Source organism: Bos javanicus, chromosome 23, assembly GCF_032452875.1.
Source record: "Bos javanicus breed banteng chromosome 23, ARS-OSU_banteng_1.0, whole genome shotgun sequence".
NCBI lineage: Eukaryota > Metazoa > Chordata > Mammalia > Artiodactyla > Bovidae > Bos > Bos javanicus.
The window spans coordinates 40331902-40347615 of NC_083890.1; the positions used below are offsets into that span (position 1 = coordinate 40331902).

The following is a 15714-nucleotide window of genomic DNA, read 5'->3' on the forward strand; positions in this document are numbered from 1 at the left end:
CTTGCTAATTCATGACATACAACCTGGCCTTGATTTTCTTTTAACTCCTCATCTATAATACTGCTTGATCCAAATTCTCAGCCATAGTACATTCATGTGTCCACTGATTCAGTAATCTGATTCTTTACACATTTGGTTTCATTCATTCATTTGGCAAACATTTATTAACCACTTACTATGGATAAGTGCTGGACGCTAAGAAGGGAAGAGGAGAACAGCGTACTTCTGGAACCTTGAACTAGTCCCCAGCACTCAACAGGTGGGCCTGAAGGGATAAATCATACCATCTTTTCTATATGTTGAGTTGTTTTAACCAAAGCCATTGAAAGTCAACTATCAGCATTCCAAGTACCTTACCATTTAAAATATTTATTTTGCAAAGTGTTTTCTGAAAAGGAAAGTATTTCTATTGCAAACACATACACAGAGTAATAAATTATTAACTCACTGAATACCCTGTTTTTTTTTCCACATCACTAAAACATCTTATATATTAAAAAGAATCGGCTTGTAATATGTTATGAAAGTGTAAACTGCCATGTTTCAAAACTTACAATTTTCAACCATATTCTAAATACAACTGAAAAGGGAAAAATATACTACAGGTTAAAAAGCACAGTTTGTAGTTGCCTTATGCACACTAAGGAATCTGCAAACACATACACTACGATTAGAGTGACTCAGGTCAGAGTGCCCATCTATTTGATCAAGGCTGTTTTTTCTTATATGTAGCTAATACACTATTATAAGGAATTCTTAGCTGAATAGTAGATATACACGTGTGGAGGGGCATGTCTCTGTGTGTGTGTGTGTGTGTGGTGTGTTTTGTGGGTATGGTTGCTAGAATAGCAATAATAAGATAATCTAAATGAGATCAGGTCATTACTTTTAGACAAAGTATTAATTTTCAGACGCTGAAGCAGCCTCCAGGCAAACAATTAAATTATCCTGAAGTCTAGATAGAAAACAACAATAAATGTTCACATTATTGGCATAGTTTTAGGAAGAAGGAAAGACAGGGGGGAAAAAGAAAAAGGCAAGAGAAAGGAAAAGGACCTCTCTTGTGCAGTTCTAAGTGACATGATTAAATTCTCACATGGAAAACAATCTTCTGAAAGGTATTTCGGGTCTTTTTTTTTAACTTTTTATTCTATATTGGAGTATAGCTGCTTAACAATGTTGTGAGAGTTTCAGCACAACAGAGCAACTCAGCCACACATATACATGTATCCACTGTCCCCCAAACTTCCCTCCCATCCAGGCTACCATATAACATTGAGTAGAGTTCCCTGTGTTATAGAGTAGGACCTTGCTGCCCATCCATTTTAAATATAGCAATGTGTACACAGAAGTCTGAGTACGTTCAGAACACATCTCCGCATATTTCAGTTCTTCATTTTGCTTACACCAGTGATCACAGACCAGAAGAGAATAATCAGGGCTGGTGTTCCACAGGTTTCCTTTAAGAAGCAGAAAGAAAAGCACAGGTCTCATCTTAACCTGAGAGATTCATGGAACCCAACTCATTGTCTCAGCAAAATATTATGAAGATATTTATTTTTGGTGGAGTAAACAGGGAGATTCTGGCGATTAGTGATGCCTGGTGTCTCTTCAAGAGATGCTGAGATTCCAAGGCCAGTTCCTGATAAAGAGCCTTCCCTAGGCTTAAAATGTGCTATGAAACTAGGATGTTCAAGGGCAGAGACGGGGATTAGATGTTCTAAAAGCAAACATCCTTAAGTTAAAAACAAAGTATGTATTCAGTGCTGAGAGTCAAAATTCTCCACCTTCTTGGAAAGAAATCATAACAGAGATGGATTGATCTGTGATCTTTCTGAATTCTGCCAATTTGGTGTCAACAGCACAGTGAGGGACGACCAGGCTGAGAGCAGGCTGGTTTAGTGACTGGGGAGAAGCAAAGACCCATGAGGGACACAGTTCTTCTGTCCTAGAGGTCACTGTTCTGCTGCCTCACTCAGCGCTGCTCTGAGGAGACACATGAAAGACATGAGTTATGGTGATGTTCACTGTAACTCCTCTCCTCACCTGCTGCGCCCAAGTCCACCCTTTTCTTGACCTATTGTGGAAATTTGGTAGGGGGAATGGTGCCAGCTGTTGAGTGCAGAGGACAAGAAGAGGTGGCAGATACATGCCACTGCATCTTACTAGTGATTCAGTTGCCTGCAAAGGCAGCGAGACACAGCTGACCCTGGGGAGTCTAAGCCAGGCATCTCCCGAACCACAGATGGAGATGTTGGAGACCAGATTCCTCCTCTGCCATGGGGTCATGGTTCTGTATACAACATGGCACCTATATCACCAACCTCTCTAGGTTGCAGTTTCTTTCTTTGAAGAAAGGAAGAGAAAAAGACAGGTAGAGAGGAAGAAAAGAAGGAAGAGAAGGGAGAGAGGGAGGGATGGAGAGAGAGAGGGAGGCAGAAAGACAAAGAAAGAGAAATGAGGATGTATATTGGAGGGCTTCCCTGATGGCTCAGATGGTAAAGAGTCTGCCTGCAATGCAGGAGACCCAGGTTCAATCCCTGGGTCAGGAAGATTCCTTGGAGAAGGAAATGGCAATCCACTCCAGTATTCTTGCCTGAAAATCCCATGGACAGAGGAGCCCACAGGACTACAGTCCATGGAATCCCAAAGAGTCAGACATGACAGAGTGACTAACACCTTCAGGTACATTCTCTTTCAGAGAGTTGTCCCTGGGTGTTAGGAGATAAAGAAGAGAAGGGAGAGAGGGAGGGATGGAGAGAGGGAGGGAGGCAGAAAGACAAAGAAAAAGAAATGAGGATGTATATTGGAATGGATGGTTTCCAAGGTATTTTCTTCTCTAATAATTCTATCGTAACTGGCTAAGACTGTAAGACAAAAGATCCCTGATATAAAGCCTGTTTGAAACCTAGATGCAGAATTCTTTGTACAAGTAATTTTTTGGGGGGTGGGTCTCTGCCATCTGGAGAATGTGACAGATATCACATGATCCTTTGAGCTTGAGATTGCCAAGGTATACTTATGTTTTATTATAATAAAAATAAATGTTCATATTAAAACTATTAGCAAGAAACTAGTCAATGGGAGGGCCAACTTGACTGAAGGCAAGCAGGAGACTGAGGAGGCTGGATCTGTGTGGAACAGGCTGTTTCACTGCTGTTGTTGTTCAATTGCTCTGTCGTGTCTCACTCTTGGCGACCCCACTGACTGCAGCACGCCAGGCTCCTCTGTCCTCCACTATCTCTCGGAGCTAGCACAAACTCATGTCCATTGAGTCAGTGATGCCATCCAACCATCTCATCCTCTGTCGCCTCCTTCTCCTCCTGCCCTTAATCTTTCCCCAGGGTCTTCTCCAATGAGTGGGCTCCTCACATCAGGGAGCCAAAATATTGGGAACTATCAGTCCTTCCAGTGAATATTCAAGGTTGATTTCCTTTAGGCTTGACTGGTTTGATATCCTTGCAAGAGAGTCCAAGGGACTCTCAAGGAGTCTTCTCCAGCACCACAATTCAAAGGTGCTGAGCCTTCTTTATGGTCCAATTCTCATATCCAACATGACTACTAGAGAAACCGTAGCTTTGGTTTTTTCAATAAACAGAACTTTGTTGGCAAAGTGATGTCTCTGCTTTTCAATACACTGTCTAGGTTTGTCACAGCTTTTCTTCCAAGGAGCAAGTGTCTTTTAATTTCATGGCTGCAGTCACCATCCGCAGTGATTTTGGAGCCCAAGAAAAGAAAGTCTGTCACTGTTTCCATTGTTTCCCCATCTATTTGCCATGAAGTGATGGGACCAGATGCCATGATCTTAGTTTTCTGAATGTTGAGTTTTAAGCCAACTTTTTCACTCTTCTCTTTCACCTTCATCAAGAGGCTCTTTAGTTCCTCTTAACTTTCTGCCATAAGGGTGGTATCATCTGCATATATGAGATTGTTGATATTTCTCCCATCAATCTTGATTCCAGCTTGTGATTCATCCAGCCTGGCATTTCGCATCATGTATTCTGCATATAAATAATTCTCCAGGCCAGAATCCTGGAGTGGGTAGCCGTTCCCTTCTCCAGGGAATATTCCCAACCCAGGGATTGAACCCAGGTCTCCCACAATCCAGGCAGATTCTTTACCAGTTGAGCCACCAGGGAAGCCCAAGAATACTGGAGTGGGTAGCCTATCCCTTCGCCAGCAGATCTTCCGACCCAGGAATCAAAACAGGGTTCCCTACACTGCAGGCAGATTCCTTACCAGCTGAGCTACCAGGGAAGCCCTTAAGTTAAATAAGCAGGGTGACAATATACAGCCTTGACATAATCCTTTCCCAATTTGGAACCAGTCCATTGTTTCATGTCAGGTTCTAACTGTTGCTTCTTGACCTGCATACAGGTTTCTCAGGAGGCACCAAACTTGTGCTTCTGATTGTTTTTTGTTTTTTGGTGGGGGCAGGAGGGTTTCTACATAGACCCAGCTTATAAAGCACCAAAAACGCAAATGGTTGTTCTCTTTGAGTACAAACGTAAAGGTTTTCTAAAATTGAAGAAAGAATATGAATACAATTAGTAAAATAAATATATAGCCATTTTTACTTTATTTATTCTAGGCATAGGTCCATGTCAAGGAAGAAGTAAGAACTAGTAAGACCAAGAAGGACAGATTCACGGAGGCTGCAAGGTCTTTTTATTTGAATTTTTTTATTTTTTGTATTTATTTATTTGGCCACACCAGGTCTTAGCTGTGGCATGCAGGATCTTTAGTTGTGGCATGTGGGATCTAATTCCCTGACTGGGGATGGAACCTGGGCTCCTACATTCAGAGCATGGAGTCTTCTTAGCCCCTGGACTGCCAGGGAAGTCCCTCAAGGTCTTTTTAAATGAAGGAGTCTGATTTTTTTCTATATTATCATAAAGCAGGATGATACATTATCTTTAGTGTTCTGTGTATCCTTTTTCTGACATGTTTCCTTCTGCTTGTTTTGCTTGTTTGAGGTTCTTTCCCTGGCATGGCTCAAGATTTCTTTTTTTCTTTATATTGGTGATGAAGCTGTTCTATCTCAAGCTCTTCATTTGGCAACTGAGTAACTCCCTCATGCTTTCACACTGAGACAACGGGTGAGTCACTCAAAGGGGCTCTGAGAGCCCTTGGAAGTGATGTGGTCCAGTCTCATTACTGAGAAGGGTAAGGACTAGCTCAAGGTCATGCTATAAAAAGTAAGAGCCAGCTTTGAAATCCAAATACAAACAAGAGATCATCCTTAACTTACACACCCTTTGGACATGTTACCTAACCAGAAAGGCATAAAATGAACAAGACATTCTGTAGATGATTTAAGTAAGTAACAAGTTCTAGGAACATCTACAAGAGTAACCATGGCCCATTAAAAGTAGAGCTATAATAACTGTCTAAATAGGTCCATCCTTTATAAAGTCCAGGAACTCAAAGCTATAATATTGTTTAATACCATTTAATCTTACCATATGTAGTGTATTATGCTTTTTTGCTGAATTTTATTGCCCTTTTGTTCAAATTGTGGGTCTCTCATTTTTATTGAACAATTAATAAAAGAATATTTCTTTTGTATCCATCTTAATCATGACAAGAAATAAATGTTCCAGACCTTTACAAACATTAATATGTAAATTCTATAAATCTCCAAAAAGGGCTTGAGTTAGGAAGAGCTATAAGATTTGTAGTTGTTTCATGATGGTCAAATCATTTAGAAACAGACCTAAGATTAGTTCCATATACCATGAATAACAACAGGACAGCTTTGTTTAAAAAAAAAACAAACCACATTCATCCATTTAAGGATAAATGATTGTTGACCAAGGGCTTACAATTCTGCAGGCCCAGTTTCTGGGGGATCTTTTTCTTTGACATTGAGGACTATATTTACCCTAAACATGTATTATAAAATTGTGCATTGTTTGTTTATCTCTTAAAAAGGGTGCAAGCTGGGTCAGCGTTCCTGGGTTGAAGGGTAATTTAAATAAGCCCTTCAGTTTATGCCGCATACAAGGCGGCTTTACAAGATCTAATCTTTTCTAAACCTGCTATGTTCTTCGGTTCAACAGAGCTTCCTAATTGTAGCTATTAGTTCCCTTTTTTTGTGGTCTGTTCTGTCAATAGACTATTGACTGTTCAGTAAATTAAGCCCAACCAGCAGCCAACACATCAAGACAGACGTTAAATCATAGCTCGGCTGCCCTTTTTCATCGTTAGTGTCTGTGAAACAGCTTTTACACGCAGGGACAGGAGTTAACGTGATGGACATTTGTGTCATTCTCAAATTTCCATACTGTACAATCAGGTATGTGGGTTTTTTCTTTCCCCTAAGCAACAGGTGTGTTCTTGGAACAAAGTTCAACCCCTACTTCTGGCTTATGGGAGAGGCAGCAGCTGCAAGCTTAATGTCAGTGACACATGGTTCTATAAGAGAGAAAAAATAAACTGCTTGTTTAACGTATTAAAGTCATGGGCAGATGGACAAAAGCTGCCTGAGCTTTTCTTTGAGTTATAGAAACCGAGTCTACACTTTCAGATGACAAGTGTTTTTCTCTCTTTCTCTTCTATTTCTTCCCTTCTTTCTTCTTTCCCTACCTTCCTTCCTTGTTAAAAAACTAATGAGTGAAAAACACAAATTTCTTTAAGCATTATCTATTCATTATTGAGAATATTCCTTCCTTTGAGTCATGCTGTTCTCAGGCTGATGAGCAGGGAGAAGAAAAAACTTCATATAAATCAAGCTACTCTTTATTGATAACTCACTTCGTTCTACAAAGAATTTAAAGGAACTGTTTACTATGCAGCTTGAAGAGAATTACTTAGTATGCAAACCTTACATTTCTTAAAATGCAAAGTTAAATATACATATTTACAGGCTTCATTATTCCCCAGTAAAAGAACACTACATAGAATTTTGTGACATTACTAATAAGAATTATAATGTACTGTGTACCTCAGAAGTACACATTATATATAATATAATGTCAATATTAATGGTAACAATACTAATTATAATAATTATTATAATAGTTTTCAAGAGAGTAAACTGTTCTTCAATTATATCTCTTTAAGGTCTTGGGGCTGATACTCCATTTTATATGTTAGATTTCAAGTACAATCATGAGTCAACATATCAGAAGCTCAGCCACCATGTTACTGCAGACAAGGTTTCTATGAACACAGACATCAAGCTCAAGAACAAACCAGAGCAATTCTAGAGTTCTGTGATACATCTCAAGTAGGTCTTACTACACAGACTTTTCTAGAACTCCTGCATATCAGAGCTTCCTTTCTTTTGCCTGTGAGGATTTCAACAGGAATATTTAATAAAAAGGTCCATGAGACTGATCTTCATTTCTCTTAGATGTGATGAGCAAATACATTGCAAATGTGATGAGATAAACGCCTATTTAATTACAATTCTGGAACCAAGGGTATAATCTGAGTTACCAGATCCCCTGGAAGACTGGTATTGAGTGTTGTGTATAATGTCTAATTGAAGAAGGAGCAAAAAGAGTGTGTTTTTTTTTTTTTAAACTGCAAACCACAACTTTATTCAAGAATCAGATTTTCTGTGAGTCTATACTGAAAATGGTTTTGCCGGGATGCTTTCTTGCTGAGAAATCTATAAGCAGATGGATTTTTAATTCAATCCTTGCAAGAAACAAAGGCAAATGAATAAAAAGTACCTGAATAAATTTTTTTTTCTTTTAGGTTGTTAATTGGTTTGGCTTTTATTTTCATTAAAAGGACTCAAACAATGTCTAGCCTCAGGGAAAATGCTAAAGATTTTTTAAATGTATAGAAAGTGTCTAAACCGGGAGGCTGGCCTAGATAGCATTAAAAGTCTCTACCAATCAAATTCTACAACTCTGCTTTTCCTCAAGCTGCAGTTTAAAAAACAATTGTGGTAAAATAGACATAATGCAAAATGTATCACATTAACCATTTCTAAAGCATACAGTTCAGTAGTGTTGAGTATATTCACATTGTTATGCATCAGACTGCCAGCATTTCTTCTGGAGTTTAGTATGCATCACAGAAGTAAAACAATACCCATTAAACAAGTTCCTGTTTTTATCCTTCCCTCTAGCCCCTGGCAACCACCATTCTACTTTTTGTTTCTATGAGTTTGACTTCTCTAAATACCTCATATAAATGAAATCATAAGTACCTTTTTTTCTTTTTCCGGCCATGTCACGTGGCTTGTGGGACTGTAGTTCCCCAACCGGTGAGAGTGCCAGTTCCTAACCAGTGGACTGCCAGGGAATTCCCCAATACAGTGTCTTTTTGTGACAGGCTTATTTTACTTAGCATAACGTCCTCAAGGTTCATCCATGTTTTCATTGTGTGAGAATTTCCTCTTTTATGAAAGAATAATATTCCATCGTATGCACAGACCACATTTTGTTTATCCATTCATCTGTCAACAGAAACGTGGGTTGCTTCCACATGTTGGCTACTGTGAATAATGCTGCTACGAACATGGATATACAAATATCTCTTTGAGATATTGCTTTCAATTCTCTGGGGTCTATATCCAGAAGTAAAATGGCTGGATCATACGTTAATTCTGTTTTTAGTGTTCTGCCATATTGTTTTCCATATGGGCTGCACCTTTTACATTCCCACCAGCAGCACACAAGGGTCTCAATCCCTCCATCCTTCGCCAGCCCTGGTTATGACCATTATTTTAAAAATATTTTAATAGCAGTCAATCTTTCCACAGAGTACAACAGAGGAAAGTACTCACATGGGTCTCCACGTCACCAGCCAGGATCCTACTCTTCTTTAAAAACTCAGCCACCATGCTGTTCATCAGCTTGTCGAAGGCCTCCACAGAGGGTGCCACACCTTTAGAAAGGAACATTGTGTTATTCCCTGGTAATTTAGTGAAAGCTGGAACTGCTTTGCCATAAGTAATAGATAAGTCTCATGCCATCCACATCATTTTCTTTCTATTCACTAATTCATTCATTTACCCAATCAGTACTTATTAAACACTTCTCAATGGCTCAAGAAAGCAGTGTTTTCCTAATTTTTTTGTTTTCCTCTATTTTTGTCCTCCTGAATAAGTACTTTCTTTTTAAAAAATCTTTTAATTGGAATATAATTGCTTTACAATGTTGTGTTGGTTTCTGCTGTACAATGAAGTAAATCAGCTAGATATACACATATATCCCCTTCTTGAGCCTCCCTCTCACCCACCCAATCTCACCCTTCTAGGTCATCACAGAGCTGACCTCACTGTGCTATACACAGCAGGTTCCCACCAGCTAATTATTTCACACATGGTAGTGTATATTCATCAATCCCAATCTCCCAATTTGTCCCACCCTCTCCTCCCTGGCTCCTGGAGCCACATGTTCATTCTCTACATCTGCATCTCTATTCCTGCCCTGGAAACAGGTTCATCTGTACCTTCTTTCTGGATTTCATACATATGCATTAATATACAATACGTGTTTTTCTCTTTCTGACATACTTCGTTGAGTAGGTACTTTCACCTGCATGCTTTCACTTGATTCTCCCCCAAACCCATGAGGTAGGTAGCACTGTCACACTTTGACCGACGAGGAAATGAAGATGCAAACAGAGATGTGACTTGTTAAGGGCTATACACCAAGGAAGTGGCAGATCCAAAAACTGATCACACCTTCTGAATCCAAAGCCAGTGTACTTACTTCTACACTGACGTATCCAAGTTCTATAATGACCTTGCAAATAGTTACCAAGATTATTCAGGACAATTAAAAGGTAATAATGAATGCTGGGCAAAGTAGGAAGACAGTTGATTTCACACATTTATTTACTTCCTCCTTCACTTCCCAGGGGGAGAGCAACATTGAGGGTGGGTGTAAAAATGACTGGTGCGCTAACCCACAGTGAATTCTGATCTGCTAAATTACTCTAAAGCTAAAGGGGCAGTGGCCCAAACTGGGGTGCTCTGTATTTCTTTCCCTGACTTTTCATTAAAAAAACTTTTGTCTAAGTCCCTGACAGCATCTCTAATATTGAGAAAGATAATACTGACAAATTCAGCAGTACAGCCTTATAAGATTCAAAGTCAAACTTAGGAGTCCCATTCTTATATTGGACAGAAATATCCAAGCTCATAAATGCATAGGATAAATTTCCTTCCTTTTCCCTGGTTCCCAGTTGCCCTTTCCACAGGCCCAGAGAGTGATGGAAACAGCTGTGCACAGTTCTCTGCACCTACTTCTAAGTCTCACTTCTAGGCAGGGTACTGAAGCTGAGTTATCATCCTAAGTTTAAAATGCAGTGTGTACCAACTTCTATAACATAAAAGAGGTGCAAACCCAAAGATTCCTCGCGGATCCATTTGGAAACAGATAAACCTGTTTGTTGCCGTAGAAGAGGTCTGAGGGGTCTCTGCTTAGTGTTTAAAGTGGGAAAAGGTTTTAAAATGTGATGGAGGCCTCTACATAGCAGAAGGGACAATGATAAAAGGGAATATTTTTCAATTTCCTTTCATCACTCAGCTCTGCTCACACCTCCTCCGGGCAGCCTTTAATGACCTGTCTTTCTCCCAAGTCTGCATCCTTTGAGCATCTCTTAATCAAAGCATTTGAGGCCCAGAATAGTAATGCATCGAGACCAAAGATTTTGGAAGATTTAGGACTGTGTATAATTCATCTTAGATGCCCCTGCATCTACCACAGTACTTGTCAATTGGCAGGCATGAAAATATTTCTTCAAGAATTGAGCCTAACTTACCTGATTGTCAAAGTAAGCAAAAAACACATCATAAAACACAACATAACACCAGTCTCATAGGGCAGTTCTTTGATCTGTGCATACTATGGATCTGTAATGAACTGGTTCCTTCTACAAGTTTCTTTTTAAATTAAAAAAATTAACCTTAGTTATAACATTATTGTAATGATGGTGTTTACATTTGAAGGTGTAAATGAAGGTGAGAAGATTGTCTTTAAGGATTTGTTAAAAATAAAATTTAGAAAATTACCAAAGCTGACTAATTTAGAAGAAGTGGAAGAGATGTTGTTCAGGATAAGAAAAGATTTTAAGGATGGACATCATTCAGACCTTTTACTAATTATCCTACTAACCAAGTACCTGTCTTCATTTCATACTATCAATAGGATAGTAAATTGCTGGCTAAGTTTTTTTTAAAAGAACTTTAATAACTGGTTTGGAATGTTTTGTTATACTAGAAACTGTGTTTAAATATTTAAGTAATTTAAGTATATGCCTTCCAAATTTGCTTAGCTTATTAATTTCCCCAGGAAATTCTTCTTCTATGAAGAAAGGACAAAGAGCAGTCTAGTACCTCTGTGTGTAAGTGAGGTTTGAATTATTGGGGTTTCTTTTTTCCTTAACTCAGCAACACTACACAGCCTCCTGGGAGTTGGAGTTTATTTTATGTATTCACAGGCTTTATATTTGTGGGCAGCAATCTCAGCAATGTCTTTTGATCACCTGATGCCAAAGGCATAAGGAAACAAATCACTGAAGAAGAACATGAAAATATTTCCTTACAAATAAAGTCTATTGAATCTCATATTCCAACTGTATAGTTAACAAAAAGAAGCTTAAAATGAAATCATAGATGTGTCTTATTTGATGCGGAAAAAACTTACAGGCCCCTGGCAGCTTTCCCTTAAACAACATCCCCTTTCAATTCATTCAGGGCATTTTAATTTTCATTATGTTTGAGGGGTAGGGAGGGGGGAAAAACCCAGCCTGTGCATTTGTGTTCACACAGTAATTTCTGTCCCAGGGCATGTAATGCAAGGCACAGCTCCAAATACGCTTGAAATTCTAGAAGCACCAATGTGGATCTTGCCCAGTGAAAGCTTTTTTTTCTGAAGCCCCCTCTTCCCCAAGGCTTTTCTCAAGCCCCAAAAGACTGACAAAATTCAAAATGGGTCAGATATGGAAGCAATGGGTGTGAGACAAGAATAGAGTTGCCAGATTAAATACAGATTGTCCATTTATATTTGAATTTCAAATAAACACAGAATAAATTTTAAGAGGAAGTATGTATCATGCAGTATATCCCATGCAGTATTCAGAATACACTTCAACCAAAAAAAGGTAGTTTGTCTGAAATGCAAATTTAACTGGGTGTCTTGTATTCTTATTTGCTAAATCTGCAACCTTAGACAAAAAGAATTTGGAAAAATTACTGTAGATAACAGATTTGACCACGCATAGTATCTTTTTAAAGAAGTAGTTAACTTTTTATATGTTTGTTCACATTATTTTTTAACTCTTTTTAAAAATGTGTGGCATTAGCATATAATTTTAAAAACACATTTGGTGAGGAATGGTAAATGTAAAGCAATGTGATGTGATCATGCTACCTCGAAATAATATTTGGTTTCACATCAGATTCTCTTCCTTCAAAACTGTAGTTCTTACACTTAATGACTTGTTCTCTTTAAAATTAAAATGCACAGAATGATAATTTCTTCCAATTTACAGTCTAATAGAGAACATTAGCTTCTTTTTGATAATGACTTAGATAATATACTTAGTCACTGAATGTGGAAGAGCAGTATAAACACTAAAAGAAAAGAATAATAACATTCAGCTCATGCATTGTACTGTTAAAAGGCACAGATAGAGGTAATTTTTGTGGACTGTGGATTGAGACTTTCTTTTTCTTTTTGGGGGGGATCGCTTGCATCTGGTTAACGTCATGGTCACATGGAAAGGAAGAAATGGAGGAGTTAAAGTTCATAGAAATGTTTCATGAAAACTCAATGATGGAAACAAAGTGACCCACAAAGAGACCAGTAATGACAACTGTGTAGTCCTACCTCCGTTGACACCGTTAATTTCCCCGCAGTCCCCAGGAGGCCTGTGTGACCCTGCAGACAGCAACTCCAGCCGGCCAACAGCCCGCTCCAGTCTTTCCATGAGCCCCTGCATCTCTGCCATCCTAGGAAAATGCCGGCACAAATGGAGGCCATGTGAGCATCAGGGAGGATTAGCAAGCTGACACCATTAAACTTAACAGCAGCGAGAAGGAAAATAAAAATTATTCGGAATGGCTATGGCTTTAATTACCTCGAGAGTATTTCTATATGTCAGGGAAATAGGTGAAATTCAAAAAAACATAAAACTTACAGCAGAATAAAAACTAATTACATTGAGCTCATCTTATTTTCTATTCAATTCAGGGATGTTTATAAGAATCATATTGCAACACACAAATATTCACTCTCTATACCATTATCATGTGTCTCCATGGATGCTTCTTTATTCTACGATGAATTGATGCATAACATTTACTTAAAAGACTGTGAACCATTGCACTTGAAAATATGTGGGTTATTTTCAAATATCTTTTGATATTGATTTCTAACATAATTCCATAGTGATAAGAGAACAGACTCTGTATGATTTCAATACCTTCAGACCATGAAAATTTTGTGCCTTGTTTTATGTCCCTGGATATGTTCCAGTTTCTCCTAGTTTATAGCCTATGGGAACTTGAATAGAATTTATATCCTACTATTGTGTGAAAATTATATAAATCTTAATTATGTTGAATTGGTTCATGGTGCTTTTCAGGTCTACTATATCCTTCTACTTTTCTGTATATTTGTTCTCTTAATTTTTGAGAGTTTGATACTCAAACTCCAACTAAAAATCTCAATTTATCTACTTAAAAATAATTGTAATATATAAGAACTATATGTAACTGTGTTCTGTATTTTCCAAGTCTCCTATAAATGTGCTATCATACTTTCTTAATTTAAAAAATAAGGAAGAGAAAAAAATCCCATGAACATATATCTCATAATTAACATTACCAACATTCCTGCTAAATGGTGTCAGCATGTTTTATCTATTTCCAATAATTCTGTTAAAGTATAATTCTACAGGGGACACTAAACCCAGTGATAACCCTTGCTTACTCAATTATCTTAAACCAAAGAGCCCAGCACAGAAGAAGTATGCGTTTATCAAACTGTATCATTCGGCAACAGATGCCATTCCCTCCAAGGGCTGTCTTCTACTTATTATCATTGGCTTCAGTGTTAATTGTTTTAAATTATTTTTTAATAGTGTAGGTTTTAGTTTAAAATAATAAGAATGAGAGAACATCCCTGGTGGTCCAGGGATTGGGAGTCTGCCTGCCAATGCCAGGGACACAGGCTCAACGTTTGTTCCAGGAGGATTCCACATACCATCAGGCAACTAAGTCTGCACTGCAGCTAGAAAAATCCAGCAACGAAGACCCAGCAGAGCCAAAACTAACAGTAAAAAATACATGAACAGATAAATAAAATAATAAAAATGGTTATTTCCATTTTCCGCTGGTTATTTTTAGAATAAAATTTAGATTTTGTTGGGGTTGTTTTTGGACACATGGATCTTTAGCTACCCAACACTCCTAGCTGGGATAAATTGGTTTCGAAGCTAAGGGACTGAGAATAAAAGTGGGCTGGGTATCTACCCCTCCTGCGTTCAAACAGATCTTCGATAGCTACACTTAGTGTACATGTGTGTGTGTACTCAGTCGCTCAGTTGTGTCTGAGTCTTTGTGACCCCATGGACTGTAGCCCGTCCAGGCGCCTCTGTCTATGGAACTTCCCAGGCAAGAATACTGGAGTGGGTAGCCATTCTTTCTCCCGGGGATCTTCCTGACCCAGGAATCCAATCTGGGTTTCCTACATTGGCAGGCAGATTCTTTCCCACTGAACCACCAGGAGGCCCACACAGGACATACTTTAAAATTACTGGCCCTGGAATGTAATGTTATTAAGGCCACCTCTGATGAACCCAATCTAATTTGGCCAGGTTCATCAGATTCAGGTATATGTACCATAACTGACCGTACCAACCTATGACTGCTTTGGGCAAAATCAGGCTGCTGCCCCAGACAGAGGAAGACATGTCTCATCTCAATCAGTGTCTGGACTTCTCACTCTTTCTTTTCAAGTCTTTACTGAGTCTGTTACAATATTGTTTCTGTTTCATGTTTTGGTTTTCTGGCCATGAGGCATGTGGGATCTTAGCTTCCGAAGATCAAACCTACACCCCCTGCACTGGAAGGCAAAGTCTTAATCACTGGACTACCAGGGAAGTCCCACTTCTTCTCTTATGAACTCTCCAAGTATCATCCTGAGCCAAAGAGGACTAGCACACTCCTATACCAGAGACAACACTTCCCCAGAGTGTGGAGAAATCTCATTGCTCTAAGATGTGTAAATATTTTCCACTGCTTCTGGGAACCAGGTAAGGTGTTTCTTTTTTGTATTTTGTATTCCATTAGTTCTGAGCATAAGCTTAATGACATGCCACTGCCATTTTCTAACAGCGAGGTTATACGCATCAAAACACGTGGATGGCTCTGTAAGTCTGTGTCCCAAATGTCAGATGGTCACCAGATACAGACAGGGGAGTTCACTGTCTATTTTGGAAAGTCATCGCCTCTGAAACTGCCAGCAGCTACTCTTTAAAAATATGGGGCAGTGTTCTGTGTGCAGCTGAAATCAGCATCTAATCCCAAGGGGATTCAAAATTAGAAGTTTCTCATCTATTCTCTTCTTCAACGTCAGAGCTTTTGCTTCCATCGCAATTGAAAAAAAAAAAAAAAAGAGGAGGGAGAAGAAATTTATTTGCGCTCTTTATGTAATTTAACAAGGGAACTGGGTATCCTGTAGGTGGGTGAAGGCCAACTGAGAAATGATAAAAGCCCCTGGATCTTTTAATAGTTGCCCA

At 38.8% G+C, this 15714-nt stretch overlaps 1 protein-coding gene across 1 annotated transcript in view; it reads right to left on the bottom strand.

The window, feature by feature from the left end:
- Window positions 1-15714, bottom strand: part of CAP2 (cyclase associated actin cytoskeleton regulatory protein 2) — a 136673-nt gene that overhangs the window by 100458 nt on the left and 20501 nt on the right. The window contains exons 2-3 of the mRNA XM_061398781.1: window positions 12801-12922; window positions 8747-8847 (exon numbers count right to left, since the gene is read on the bottom strand). Of these exons, the coding sequence (XP_061254765.1) occupies window positions 8747-8847; window positions 12801-12921 (222 nt within the window). The 5' untranslated portion in view covers window position 12922. The remainder of the gene's footprint in view (window positions 1-8746; window positions 8848-12800; window positions 12923-15714) is intronic.